The following is a 13838-nucleotide window of genomic DNA, read 5'->3' on the forward strand; positions in this document are numbered from 1 at the left end:
CATGTCCTGTGGCGTAAGTAAAGTCCTAATTCTCCTCTAGTGGTTCATGCAAGGTTCATGCACGCCATTGATATTGGCGTTCTGATGACATCACCGTGATCAGCGATGACTCCACATGGTTTTTCTTTCCCGAAGACTATCATTCCATACCTGATATGCCCGCGTCTATGATAGAAGTGGTTCGAGTGCCGCTAGAACTATGTCAGTTCAGACGACGTGCGTAGTGTACAGCATAGGTTCGACGAGGAGGGTTTTCTGGTGGATGCTGTTTGTTTGGATATTGAGTGTACGGAGGATGTTGAGCGGATGGTCTGTTTTGTTTTATTTCGTTCTTTATTTTATTCTTTGTTGTCTTGCGCTCATGTATATACCTCCCAGGTGGTAACCATCGTGGACCCCCACTTACAACGCTCAAACGACTACCTAGTATCTAAGCGCGCATCCGAACTTGGAGTCCTCGTTCAACCCAAGAGCGGCAAGGGCGACCAGCTCCAGCTCATGGGTTCACTTTTTCCACCCTGCTTCTTGGGACTTTGGGATCTCGCACTTCAAGACGAGGACTATCGATGATCAGTCACGGTGGAGTTGGATGGAGAGCACTGATAATGTTAGTATTTGGCATGATATGAACTAGGTGTTTTTTTTTTTCGATGCTAGAGTGGCTTGCTTATCTAGTATTCGCGAATACAAAATGCTAGCCGTCAGCGTTTATCCCGCACTTGATAGGAAGCCTTTCGAGTGTTGTTTTGGATGGTACGAGGGAGCTTGAGTGGGAATTTACCTCGGAGGTGGGGATATCGGTCGTTAAAGGTCCTGCGGTGCGCACGGTGGATGATTGGACTGTTGCTGTGAAATTGGAGTGAGATATATATATTTAGATCGTTTGTGCTTTGAGTCGTGAGCGTTCTTTGTTTTCATGTTTTGATCGATCGTCTTTGACGTGCAAGGCTTACTTCGAAACGATATACGACACACTTTTTGAACTTTTGCCATATCAACAAGTATAGCTACAAAGTTAAATCGAGAACCTGCTTTACTTTTGCTTTTGCGCTTGCGCTTGGAGTCTGCGTTCGCCATCAATGGTGACCTTGAGACTCTGCAAAGGAACGGCCTGCTGTTATCTTCAATAGACATGACATTGAAATCGGGATGTCCATTCCCCATCTAATTTGCGCTGCAGCTTACTCTGGGCGCACATATTTTTGCCTCATTGTTGAAGTCCTGCATAGGGGAATCTTATACTAGATTGAAGAGACTGTCGATCAGAGCTACAAAAAAACCACGTCCGGCAAATCACTTCAGGTTCCTCCTCTTCTCGCGTATCGGAATCCGATGGAAAGAAGTTGCAAGACCTGGTTTTTTATCATCCCGATGGCAATCCAGCGACACAGAATATATTTGAAGAATGCATACTGTAACGTATCTAGTGAAAAGGACCTATTACACCCAGTGTCGTTGGCCGACTACAAGAGAATTAAGTCTTCGATCTGGTAGCCATGAACCGGATCAAGACTTACCTAGGACGCGCTGCCTTTTGAGAAACACATATCGCATGACGATAAACATTATGGCGGCAGCCAGTGAAACAGTCTGTCATGTAATTGATTTAATTTACTCAACGTGAACTCTAGAGCAAATGATAATAACGGTCGACTCACCCCGGAGAACAGACCGGGTATCCACCAGGTATAATTAGATGTTAGCAGGGCGCCAGATATAGGTGCTCCTGGATAAAGAATCAGAATCCGAAGAAAGAACCGATACCATTGGACTCACCGATCAAACCTCCGAATCCTATAGTGATCGCGACAAGTTTGACTAACATGGAAGTAATAGTAATGATAATATTCACCAGCAGCAAAGAGACAGATGCCCATCCGTGCGCTATGATCCATGTGAGATGGTTTGTACGTTCAAACGTAATGATCACTTACCCAAGCTCAGAGAGGTCGGGCGTTAGAGTAGCTACGAGTGGAGGCGCCATCGCAACGTCTACATGTAACGATAAACTCATCTGCAACTTCCATACCGATGATAGCTGAAAAATTTGACTTACTCAGCCCTGAAAAATAACCATAAAGCATGCCAAGCACAACGACGCTGGCCAAGTTACTCAGCCCAATCATGCCCAAAATGAGCACACCGCACGAGGTTGACGCCACTATGGTTAAATTCAGAACCCCCGTGAATGACGCAATCAACCCTGACGTGAATCGTCCCAAGCAATTGGACCCATTTAAAATCACTAACTAGAGATTTTGTAAGTAGATGCATGACCTGCGTAGTGGAACCCACAGAGTAAAACGAAAATTTAACGCTGATACCGTGCTTGATGGAGTCGAGCTGGAAGAAGAATAACGGATAGTAGAAGCCCGTTTGGAGAAGAAAGGTCCTACAGGATGGCTAGTTGAAGGAATTCGAGAGAAGGTACGCAGCAGGTCTCACCCTGCTATCAGGAGCATGAACGGTACATCATAAATGCATTTTCTAGCTACCGCAATATAGTTCACTGGTGTCGCCGGCGGATCAAGGCGAGTTCGCATGGATAGACATGCAGTCAAGAGAAATAAGCTGGTAAACCCTGCGCTTACACGGACGCCATTAGCAAAACCAAGAGGACCGTTGAGGAGGTTATTGAGCATGATCGGATGGATGATAGCACCCAGCGGTGAACCCGTAGCGACGAACGTCATAACCAGTGTGCGTCTCCGTCGGAAGTGATGGGAGATGACAGCCATGGTAGGAATATACACAAGCCCCGACGCAATACCCAAGCCTAAGCCTTGAGAAAGAAAGATCTTTCTGAGTCAAGAAAAAACAAGACTATAAAGCCAGGTGACGTTACTTGGTAGTAGTGATTGGGTTTCGACATAGACAACATGAACAGAGATAAACTGTGCAGGAACGATCCGGCAATTATGAGATGGTAACTAATGAAGCTCGCTGAGTATCGTCGAGAACTTCCAACATATCTACACTCACAAGTATCCTCGGTCATGCAGTGAACCTGACACGAGGCTCACGGTCATGAGTAAAAACGCAGTCGTGCTCCCGATCCATCTACAAGTCTTGAGGATATCTGCCATGAAAAAGCAAATATAAACTCACGATATAGCAGACGACGTCTCATTTGTTAGGTAATGTTGAGTATAAAAGTCTGGAGGGCAATATGTTGAATGGTCCATGCTCACGTTCGTCTGCAGCAATACCTTGATAAACACCAAACGAAGTAATATACCTATTAAGTTGAGTCAGTCACAGAGCAATTTCCCGCCAACACCTGCATGAGACTCACCCAAACGCACAAAACTGCACGAGAAAACTAGGTAGATCAAGTTAGAACCAGGTCCCTGTCCAAGAGTATGAGTCTTCTTACGATCCAAAAGCAGTTGCCCAACCTGCTAAACCACCTTCGGAAAACTCGTGCAGGCTTGAGGGAAGGTCCCAATTATTGGAAATATGACATACTTCCAATGTCTCTGAGCACTCCTTGTTCTCTTGAGGGACAACCCCTTCTGTAGTATGAACCGTTCGATGTTCAGATTCGGCTGCCATCCTGGGCTGGGAGAACTGACAATCACAGTAAGTACAAAACTTGGGTATTTATATGCACACACCTGATCGTGATTCTATGTCCGTCAAGTCGGCCGACTGATGTGGCAATATGGACGAATTTGCAAACGGACATTCTTTCGGACCAAACCGATGGTCAACTCTGGAAAAAAAGAAGAACAGTTAGCTGATTCCAAGGGCGGCCAAGGTGAAGCATAGCCCATGTGCGAAAGCAACCCTGATCCTGCGGTGATGAGTGGGAGCTAACATCTGGAAGGAACAGACACATGTGTCCGTGAAGGTGGTTCGAGGTATTGGTATTTTGGAGTTGGAGTTGGAGTTGGAGCCATACCGCGGGCGACGGGCGTGGCTTAGTGGTATGTTATGTTGTGCATATGATCGCTTCAATCCTCTTGTTGGTTTTCTGCAGTATTTACAGATTCAGATCAGACAAGCCATATAGACACTAGCATTTAGTATTACATACGAGCGGAAGTCCGAGGATCTTCGAATACTGACTATCGTTTTAACAAGGATCCTCTCACTTCAATGATTATCGAAACGAGTCGGAAGCAGGCTGCCGGTACTCCCATGCGGCTGAGGGCCACTGGGAGGAATTACAGTGCCATTGGCCGTGTTGCGGATGCGAACATCCAAAATTTGTAATTGCTTTCAAGCTGGAGTACTAATTATCAGTATCAGGTCAAGGGAACTATGTGTTGGTGTACTGGGCATGGTGGTGTGAAGTTGAGAAATGTACTAGTAGGACTCAACGTCCAACATTCAGCTAAGACTTCGAAGTCCGGTGTTTTGCTTCTGTTTGTATTTTTGACTCGTCGTATTCATCTCATTTTGCTAAGTGCCTCACACCAGACATACGAGCGCTCATTCAGAAAGTAATGGTCGACACCTTCGGAGATACTTGGGTCGCAATGCATCATCGACCTCAGTAATTTCCCATTCTCCCAAACGACCGTACCAACACATCACAAATGACTTGGACAGCGCAACGCTGCCTGGCGACATGTTGAATCCCAGCAAGCACACGCTGCCTTCAACAATATTTCGAATTTCGACGGCATTGTGGTCCAGTGGGATGTTTAGTTCGGCTAGGAGGGACTCGGACTACATCTATTTTGCACGAACTTGAATGGCATTTGTGTCTAGTTCTGTTGATTTATACGCCCAGACTCGCTCAGTCAGCGATGGACTCTCGGCGGACTTCAAGTTCGCTTTCTGTCCTGCACGGGATTTACTCGCTGTAGTGACTTTCCATCCAGACATGTGAGTAAGTAAACGTTTACATCTTTTCAGCCAGTTCACTCCTAAGCTAAACTCATACGGGCGGTCATAGCCATGCATGCGATATCTATGGACATTGGGATCTGTGTGGGAAGTCCATGCATCTTGCACGCTCTCAGCGACCAACTTCAAATGGTTACCGTCGATTGCGAGTGCCGGTGCAGCACGCAAAGCATCGGGGTTTCCGAGGCTCGGAGGTACTGTAAAAGCTGCAGTACATTGACCCGGCGATATCGACAGTTGGTGCATGCCATCGGCTTCTGTGGGAAGAGCACCAACCCTTCTGATTCAGGGAAAGAACTGTTAAAGCGTGAAAGAAGGCTGAACTAAACTCCGGCGGATCGGACACGCGGATTTCAATGCACGAAGGTTAGGGAAGAGTAATGTGGGAGGAAAGCACGCGAAATGTAGGACACGACCTTTGATAGTAAACGACGTACATGCATGATGCATCAGTATTGTAATTTTATGTGCCATAGAATGCCAACATTTCACTTAAAAAGATCTACGTGACGTACTGAATCGTAAACGTCTCTAGGGATCAGACTTGCTGAGGGGATTGCGCATCATTCCTTTAGGGATCCGAGTACTGGAAAATGCGATGTCATTTTGGTCAGGCTATGTTATACCATTGTGATGGTGGTGTTCCAGCGCATATCTAGTGTCAATAAGCAAGAAAAGCTTCTAGAATATTTCATACCAATCCGGGATCTACAACTGAAGAAAGTTGATGCGAGTGTGAAACTTCATACCAGATCGAAGAGACCATCCATCACAGCCAAAAACCATATCCGGCAAGTCACTTCAGGCTCCCTCTTCTCGCGTATCGGAATCCGATCGGAAGAAATTGCACAACACGCCTCTTTATCGTCCCGAGAGAAATATCCTGCGACGAAACGACCTGCTGCCAGTCCCAGTGTTGTTGGCCAAGTGCGAGAAGAGAGATAAGTCTTCATCTCCGGAAGCCGGATGAAGACCTACCTAGGACGCGCGCCTTCTGAGAAACATATATCGCACTATGATAAATGTCATGGCACCAGCCAGTGAAACGATCTGTTATGTAGTCGATTTAATTGCACTCAGCGCGAACTCTGGATAAAATGATAATAACGGTCGACTCACCCCGGAGAACAGACCGGGTATCCACCAGGTATAATTAGATGTTGGCAGAGCGCCAGATATGGGTGTTCCTGGACAAAGAATTATCATTTGAAGCTAGAACCGACACCATTGCACCCACCAATCAAACCTCCGATTCCTATCAGTGATCGCGACAAGTTTGAATAACATGGAAGCAATAGTAATGATAATAATATTCACCAGCAGTGAAGAAACAGATGCCCATCCGTGCACTATGATCCAGGTCAGATGGCTCGTACGTTCAAACATAAATGATCACTTGCCCAAGCTCAGAGACGTCGGGCGTTAAAGTAGCCATGAGTGGAGTCGACATCGCAACGTCTACATGCAGCGATGAACCCATGTTAATGATAGCTGAAAATTTTACTTACTCATCCCTGAAAGATAGCCATAAATCACGCCAAGCACAACGACGCTTGCCAAGCTACTCAGCCCAATCATGCCAAAAATGAGCACACTGCACAAAATTGCCGCCACTGTGGCTAAATTCACAACCCCCGTGAACCTCGCAATAAACCCTGACGTGAATCGCCCTAAGCAATTGGATCCATTTAATATCACTAACTAGAGACTCTGTCAGCAGACGCCGCGGATGACTCGTGTATCGCTGGAACTCACAGAGTAAAACGAAAAATGAACACTGATACCGTGCTGGATAGAGTCTAGTTGAAAGAAGAATAACGGGTAGTAGAACCCGATCTGGAAAAGAAAGCCTCTGCAGGATGGTTATTTGAAGAAAGTCAAGAATGTACGTTGCAGGTCTCACCCTATTATCAGGAGCATGAACGGTACATCGTGGATACATTTTCTAGCCGCCACGATATAGTTCACCGGTATCGCCGGCGGATCAAGGCGAGTTCGCATGCACAAACACGCAGTTAAGAGAAATAAGCTGATCAACCCTGCGCTTATACGGACGCCGTTGGAAAAACCAAGAGGGCCGTTGAGGAGGTTATTGAGCACGATCGGATGGATGATAGCACCTAGCGATGAGCCTGTAACGACGAACGTCATGACCAGTGTGCGCCTCTGTCGGAAGTGATGCGAGCTAACAGCCACGCTAGGAATATACAAGAGCCCCGTCGCGATACCCAACCCTAATCCTTGAGAGAGAAATATCTGACTGAGTCAGAAACCGAGATTTAAAAATTGGGGAACATTACCTGGTAGTACTGATCCGGTTTCGACAAAGATAACATGAACAGAGATAAACACTCCAGAAACGATCCGGCAATTATGAGATGGTAACTCGCGCAGCTTGCTGAGTATCGTCGAGAACTTCCAATAGATCTACACTCACAAATACCCTCGGTCGTGCAGTGAACCTGACACGAGGCCCACGAGCATGAGTAAAGAAGCGCTAGCGCTCCCGATCCATCTACAAGTCTTGAGGATATCTGCCATGAAAACGTAAATAGAAACTCACGATATAGCAGACGAAGTCTCATTTGTCAGGTAATGCTGGGTATAAAAGTCTGGAGGGCAATATGTCAAATGGTCCATGCTCGCTTTCGTTTGCAGCAATACCTTGATAGACACCAAACGAAGTGATATAACTATTAAATCAAGTCAGTCACAGAGCCATTTCCTGCCAACACCTGCAACAGACTCACCCGAATCCGCAAAACTGTACCAGAAACCTGTGTGGACTGAGTAGGAGCCAGCTCAAATATTTTGCCTTCTTACGCTCCAAAAGCGGTGGCCCAACCTGCCGAACCACCTTCGGAAAACTCGTGCGGGCTTGAGGGAGGGTCCCAATGCTTGGAGACTCGACATGCTTCCAATATCTCTGGGTCCTCTTTGTCCTCTTGCAGAGAAGCCCCTTCTGCATGAATCATTCGAAGTTCGGAGTCAGCTGCCATGCTGGGCTGGGAGAACTGACAATGACAGTAAGTACTAGTACTTGGGTATATATATACACACACCTGACCACCGCGATTCTATGTCCGCCGAGTCGGACAACTGATGCTGCAACGTCAACATAGAATTTGCGTAGTCCATGGCGAACACGATCTTGCAATGGCGAGTGCTAGTGAGAGCTGACGCGCTGACGTTCATGGACATCCGGAAGTAACAGACGTGTCTGTGAAGGTGGTTCGACGTAACTTAGTAGGTGGTGTGTGTGGTGCATACGACTGCTATACTTAACCCTGTTAAAACATAGCTAGTACATATTCAAGTTTCGACGCGCGCCTGCCGTGGTTGTGACATAGCTGTGACGCCGCATGACGCGCATGTGACGCGGCAGTCAGACGCGGCCACTGACGCGCCAAATATTCCTATATGTTCTACATTCGACTTCCAGATCAAGTTGGATGAATTCACCACCATTCCTATTTGCCGTAGGTCCTCTGTCGCTGAGGTTAGTATCATTCTCGTATATACCACCTATTATGTAACTGACAACCTCGGTAGCTGGGTCTTCTACAGGTATACCTAATATATATACAGTCGACTCCCTCCGCATACCTCTTGGGATAGCCCCAGATGTATGGCCTATTAGGGAGTATGGGGTATTCAAGAGAGCAAAAGCCCTGAAACCTAACTTTGGAAATCCAAAAATGTATGTCCTATGAGGGAGTATGGGTTATACCTGGTATGCGTTAGGAGGGAGTCGACTGTAGTTGACTTCGTCTGTCCCTGAGCTGTGTCTGCTACAGCTATGGGCTCGCTCCGCCGGAACCGATGGAAATTGTGTGGCTGAATGCATAGCCCTTGAAGTCAGCGTGCTGGCCATCATGCTTCGAACGTTGTTTGGAGTTCCGCCAAAGAGTGGGACGCCCATTCCCTTCTCACACCACTTCTCAGTGTACCCCGCCGTTTCTTTCATAACCATCTAAATCTACAACCACTCGTCATGACTGAATATCATAGGCCAGATATCGATCCTTCTTCAGGAACTCTTAGATCCAATCAGGTAAATGTTACTGAAAGCTCGGTACGTGGTCTCTTGAATTCATCGTCGTCCTTACGCATTATTCGTCCAGGACCAACCTCGTAGAGGATCTGCTCAGTTCCTGCAGAAATTGAAGAATGGGTTAACCAAAAAGCTTCCTGTGCGTAGACGTGAATACTGTTGTTCTGCATACGGCTAAGATTGTACAGAAACGCTCCAAGCGAACATGCAAACCCCCCACTGCGGTCCACGACGTCAGAAATGAAGGGGCTTCATCGAGTCAGCAAGTAGAGGTAAGTGCTCGGACTCGCTATTCCAGTCCTTTGGTTTTCTTAGTGGCCCTCAGGACACGTTGCATCTCGATCCTTCCAACGACAACAAGCATCCAACCACATCTGAGATTCCCAGTGACTCCGTGAATAAAGGGCTGTCCGGAGAGCCTGCTCCACAGGTATTTCCATCAAATACTCTGATTTTCTTCTCTAATTTTGGCGGTACCACAGGTTCAGGCTGCTTCTTCCGGCGAGGAAGTGAGACCTGATCCCAAATTAGTTGACGCCGAACTTCAGGGTGCATGTGATGGTGCACAAAGCATGCGATCATTCGGGAAACATGCGACTGCTATGGCATCCGCCGTCGACAATGCCCCAGCGGATCTTACTGCCGCAGATGATTTTGAGACGATGTATCTCCAACCCCTCAAGATTATTGATGCTGTCCTTGAGAAGATTACAGACGTATGGGCCATTCCGGTCGTTTGAAAGGGAACTCATCAAGTTGTATAGGTACATCCGTACGCAAAGATGGCGCTGGGCGTGCTATCTGCTGCATCCAAGGTATGTTTGGTTTCTCCTGGAGTCCAGTTTCCTCCTCAGAAGTTCTAATTTCATGAAGATCATAATCGCGCAGGCACAGCGCGACGTTGAAATGCATGATTTTGAAAAAACGGGAAGGTTTTACCATACTTCTTGCCCCATACAGTGAATGTGAGCCAGGGCTTGACATGAGGCATGTCTCGAAGGTTCCCAACCAGAGGCAGGCCCCGAGGACCAGGAGGATATGGTGCGCGATTCTTCTTGGCGAATACTTGCTTCACTTCCCCAAATCACAGAACTTCCATCTAGCTTTCAGATTCTCGTTACCTCTCGCCCGCTTTATGATATCGAAGATGCATTTTACGGTGCTGAGCATATTCTACGGTTGTCGATGGACGAGATTCCAGCAGCAGTGGCAGAGCGCGACATCCACACGTCCGTATCTGAGGAGCTGAAGGGGCTACCAGATTTTCGCGACAAAGAGCTTACAAGTCTAGCTGCGAAAGCCGATGGATCTTTCGAGTGGGCGCGTCTTGCTTGCGACCACATCAAAGACGCGCCTCCAGGCGTATGCCAAATGCGTCGCTTGTATGCTCTCGTCAACCGCAGGGCTGGAAAGCAGAAGAACCTGTTGTACGATATGTATCTGGTCATTTTGCAAGAAATCATGAGAAGTCATCAATATGACGACGACGAGTACAAACAAGCACTGGCAGTGTTTCGTTCTGTGATGGGACAGATACTTGGCACAGCTTTTTTTTTTTGATCAATAGTCAATGAAATTTTAGGGAACCCTGTTCGAACGAACTAACGAAAAGTTTCTAATGCTTAAATATTAAAAAATTACCACATACGGCCATAGCTTCTGCGGGACCGGGAACACCGCTATCGCTAATTATGCTTCTTTCGGTTGAAATCGATACTCGCAGAAACGACACATTACGCACTGCGCATCGCAACATTCGCACTCGTATCGATCGTACGTATCGCTCGCAACGTGCAACGTCTCGTATCATAGACATGCGTAGTACTTCTGTTATTTGTTAAATCTTAGGCCAATCTATTATAAATACTACCGATTTCGAATAAATTCGTGTGTGTATGCGAGAAGTATGGGTTGGGGAAGACCACACTCAGTATCAAAGTTGACATGGTATCAACACCTTCAGCAGGCTGGTACAGAGGAGGAGGGGGCGAGAGTACGTGCTGCTGAAGCACCATACATATGGTATTTGATAGTTTCAGTTTTGCCTCATATACTGACTAGGATCATATCATAGACAACACTATCCAGGATCTCTTCCCTCCAGAACAGCAAGACGATCAAAGTGCAGCTTCTGGCTCCTCCCCGCCTCCCAGTTCTCGTCGCGCAGCCCCAATACAGACACTTGCCAAACGAGCGCGCGAGAATACAGACACGAGACATATTGGACGCCGAAAAAGGGCTCAAACTACCTCGATGGACCAGTCGCAACCGAGTCAACAGAGCCACTACTCGGATGATACGGATATCACAATGGGTGAGACAAGTGCAGTTGTGAATAGTTAGCGAGAGCAAGAGATCGATGACAATGTCACTGACGATCCAACAATATTGGCTGTCTGCCCCAGTACGTTCATCAGAGTAATAGCAACGGCGCGCTTCGCAGGTTCTCTGAAGAAAGTACTGCTGATCCAACCTAAGAGCACCAAGTATCCAGCGGTAACTCGAGCCGCATCAGGAACCTGTATGTTTCTGAGCACAAGAGTGACGACTCACGACCGGCGATACCACTCACAGTGAAATATAGTGTGCAGCCTTGTCCATCGTAAAGATTGACATGATGGATGCAAGGGCGCCAAGTGCATTGGAGACAATAAAGCATTTGTAACGCCTCTGCTTCTTGTCGGAGTACCTGATCTCCACGAGATGCGTTACAGTCGTGTCATATCCCAGTGTCGCGCACAGCGTCGGGAAGTAGGCCAAGAAACACTGCCCTACTACCTGGAACATGACCGCAACCACGTCTCCCAATCAGACATCGGATCCCGCAGTCCTTTCATGGTCGTCTGCTTCCCAAGCTTGTCAGCCTTACCATAGCCATCTTCTACAAGGCGAGATATAAGAATTGCGCTTTTCTCTGGGGTGAACCACCTGGTGTCGTGCGGGACATCAGGAAGCATGAACATCGCGCAAACGGCGACCAAGATGGTGACACCGCTTTCAATATAAATAATCATCTACAAATCATTCAGTTATAGAAATGCTCGTCACCTGCCTCCATGCAGCTTGCCTAAATTTGTCCTGCATGCCGTGGAGTATAGCGGATGCAAACATGGATCCGAATGCAAAGTTGAGAAAACTTCGGCAAGAAACGAGAGCTAGTCTCAAGGCGACCTCGTCTCGCCTGTACCGTTTAGATACAAGAAATACAATTCGGGGGAAGAAGGGAGCTTCGGCAAAGCCGAGAAACAAGCGGGCGACGATAATGCCAGTATCACTTGGGTCAAACTATCAGAGACTGGATCTGAGTAATGCAAGACAAGGAAGTGTACTTCGTAGTGATTCTTGGGCACGATTAGTAGTCATCTTCATGAACGGTCAGTACTCAGTGTCGATGAACCTGACAATACTGATATCGTAAACATATAGCACAGAATGATGACAGAAGGCCTCTCCAGCCAGTGCAGGAACATGTTCCTGAAGAAAAGTTACGTTCAGCTGTTTCTCAATCGAGGATGAAACTCACCCTGGCACTCGCATGATAATGTATCCAAATAGAACGGACAAAATTGTGGCGTATTGTTCCTTATGCAAGTACAGGTCTTTCTTGAAACCTTGTAACCGAACGTTGCTGTAGGGGTCATTAGATTCATACGAGTACAACGGTACTATTTGACACACCTAATATTAGTTCTGTCAACCTAGGATGCACAGCAAGTGTCGGAATAGAGTTCGCAAAGACCCTGACCCACCAGATTCAAAGCATATAAGATCAGTGTTATGGACATACGTAAATCAAGCTTCCTCAGTAATCCCTCTCAGGTCATTACGAGTATGACACGGTAGGTAAGTCGTTGATAACGTTAATTGCCGTTGGATCACAGAGAGTGAGCATCGTTAAGGGTGGGAAAACAAACTAACATGTAGGCTTGGATATATTCTTGGCGACACACAGTTGAGAGAATACTGCAAATGATTACAGCTGGAAGCTATGGATCGCCTGCAAATGTCCTGAATCTATATTGACCGCACCACTGAGGATCACAAGAGCAAATCAGGCTGCTCCACCAGGATCAACCTCTAGTTTACCTAGCGACGGACCGGATCAGCGACTCTACTGATTGGTTTGGCCAAATAGTTTATCAGGGTGGATGATACAGCGTGAATGACAGAACTTCGCAACGAGAACGTAGCCATCACCCGGTAGAAGCCCCGGGCCAGGGGCCAGCGGATAGACACATCGGAATCAACCTATAGAAGTATAAAAATAAATACACCCTGAAAGTAGTTGATGGGACTGACACTGACCTGGATCCATTTAGTTTAATAACGACCTGCAAGTTGCTGTAGAATCTTAGTCGAGACTCATCTGAGCTACTGGCAGATGTGCAACCATCGCTGTATCTCTTCTCTATAGCATAAGCCTAGGAGAGAGGTTATGGCGCAATAATGCATTAACTCTGCTGGTGAAAAAGGTTTAGCAATGTGCCAATGATACTCCTGAGTACGAATCGTAGCGCATCACGAGTGCTAACCATCAGACACACCGGCCAAGCTTGCCTATGGTACATAAGCTCGTGAGAGTTGCCAATGCAGCAAACGACAAAAAAGCAGTGAATTGCAAAAATGATTTTACAGGTATAGATAATATGATACCAGTTGAACGTTGAATAGCGAAGGAGATGCTGTGATGAAACTGCGCCGGGTATTATGCGGGAATAGTGGAATGTGAAAATACTTGGGGCCGAAGTATATATGGCTGTAGGAAGCCGAAGACTCAGAAGAACATCACGAGGCACGGCATTATGCATCAATACCGTGTAGTAGTAGCAGTGACTACGATAGTCAGTCTGTTGAAAGTTCTGATCCGACCCGTAGTTCCCACGCAACGTTCAAGCTTCAACATGTGCTGGTCTTAGTAATCTGCACG

General features: G+C 46.9%; 6 protein-coding genes across 6 annotated transcripts; 3 read left to right on the top strand and 3 right to left on the bottom strand.

The window, feature by feature from the left end:
* Positions 1-694: 694 nt before the first annotated feature.
* F5891DRAFT_987020 (major facilitator superfamily domain-containing protein) lies at positions 695-3555 on the bottom strand (the record flags this gene model as incomplete). Its single annotated transcript, XM_041377850.1, has 15 exons — positions 695-846; positions 954-1164; positions 1186-1235; positions 1518-1590; positions 1659-1726; positions 1777-1818; positions 1853-1884; positions 1935-1992; positions 2057-2249; positions 2296-2392; positions 2446-2802; positions 2983-3079; positions 3192-3238; positions 3296-3322; positions 3377-3555. 15 exons carry the CDS (start codon positions 3553-3555, stop codon positions 695-697), a joined length of 1683 nt encoding a protein of 560 aa, XP_041217794.1.
* Positions 3556-4437: 882 nt separating this feature from the next.
* F5891DRAFT_987021 (uncharacterized protein) lies at positions 4438-5103 on the bottom strand (the record flags this gene model as incomplete). The annotated part of the gene is made up of 2 exons (XM_041377851.1): positions 4438-4677; positions 4699-5103. The coding sequence occupies 2 exons, from the start codon at positions 5101-5103 to the stop codon at positions 4438-4440; spliced, it is 645 nt and encodes a 214-aa protein (XP_041217795.1).
* A 703-nt stretch (positions 5104-5806) lies between these two features.
* On the bottom strand, positions 5807-7865 carry F5891DRAFT_1166669 (major facilitator superfamily domain-containing protein; the record flags this gene model as incomplete). Its single annotated transcript, XM_041365437.1, has 13 exons — positions 7681-7865; positions 7608-7634; positions 7522-7550; positions 7421-7469; positions 7295-7372; positions 7158-7242; positions 6761-7113; positions 6613-6709; positions 6366-6558; positions 6258-6315; positions 6175-6206; positions 5977-6044; positions 5807-5851 (listed from the first exon to the last, which is right to left on the bottom strand). The coding sequence occupies exons 1-13, from the start codon at positions 7854-7856 to the stop codon at positions 5807-5809; spliced, it is 1290 nt and encodes a 429-aa protein (XP_041217796.1). The 5' UTR covers positions 7857-7865.
* An 827-nt stretch (positions 7866-8692) lies between these two features.
* F5891DRAFT_121485 (uncharacterized protein) lies at positions 8693-9970 on the top strand. The gene is made up of 7 exons (XM_041369290.1): positions 8693-8932; positions 8982-9050; positions 9100-9183; positions 9237-9341; positions 9394-9627; positions 9676-9726; positions 9785-9970. The coding sequence occupies exons 1-7, from the start codon at positions 8852-8854 to the stop codon at positions 9872-9874; spliced, it is 714 nt and encodes a 237-aa protein (XP_041217797.1). The 5' UTR covers positions 8693-8851; the 3' UTR covers positions 9875-9970.
* On the top strand, positions 9582-10471 carry F5891DRAFT_1071606 (uncharacterized protein; the record flags this gene model as incomplete). The annotated part of the gene is made up of 3 exons (XM_041363294.1): positions 9582-9627; positions 9676-9726; positions 9785-10471. Exon 3 carries the CDS (start codon positions 9950-9952, stop codon positions 10469-10471), a length of 522 nt encoding a protein of 173 aa, XP_041217798.1. The 5' UTR covers positions 9582-9627; positions 9676-9726; positions 9785-9949.
* A 346-nt stretch (positions 10472-10817) lies between these two features.
* F5891DRAFT_987024 (uncharacterized protein) lies at positions 10818-11254 on the top strand (the record flags this gene model as incomplete). Its single annotated transcript, XM_041377852.1, has 2 exons — positions 10818-10904; positions 10973-11254. The coding sequence occupies 2 exons, from the start codon at positions 10818-10820 to the stop codon at positions 11252-11254; spliced, it is 369 nt and encodes a 122-aa protein (XP_041217799.1).
* Positions 11255-13838: the final 2584 nt, after the last annotated feature.

The sequence above is a fragment of the Suillus fuscotomentosus genome, assembly GCF_016647785.1.
Source record: "Suillus fuscotomentosus strain FC203 chromosome Unknown F5891scaffold_141, whole genome shotgun sequence".
Taxonomy (NCBI): domain Eukaryota; kingdom Fungi; phylum Basidiomycota; class Agaricomycetes; order Boletales; family Suillaceae; genus Suillus; species Suillus fuscotomentosus.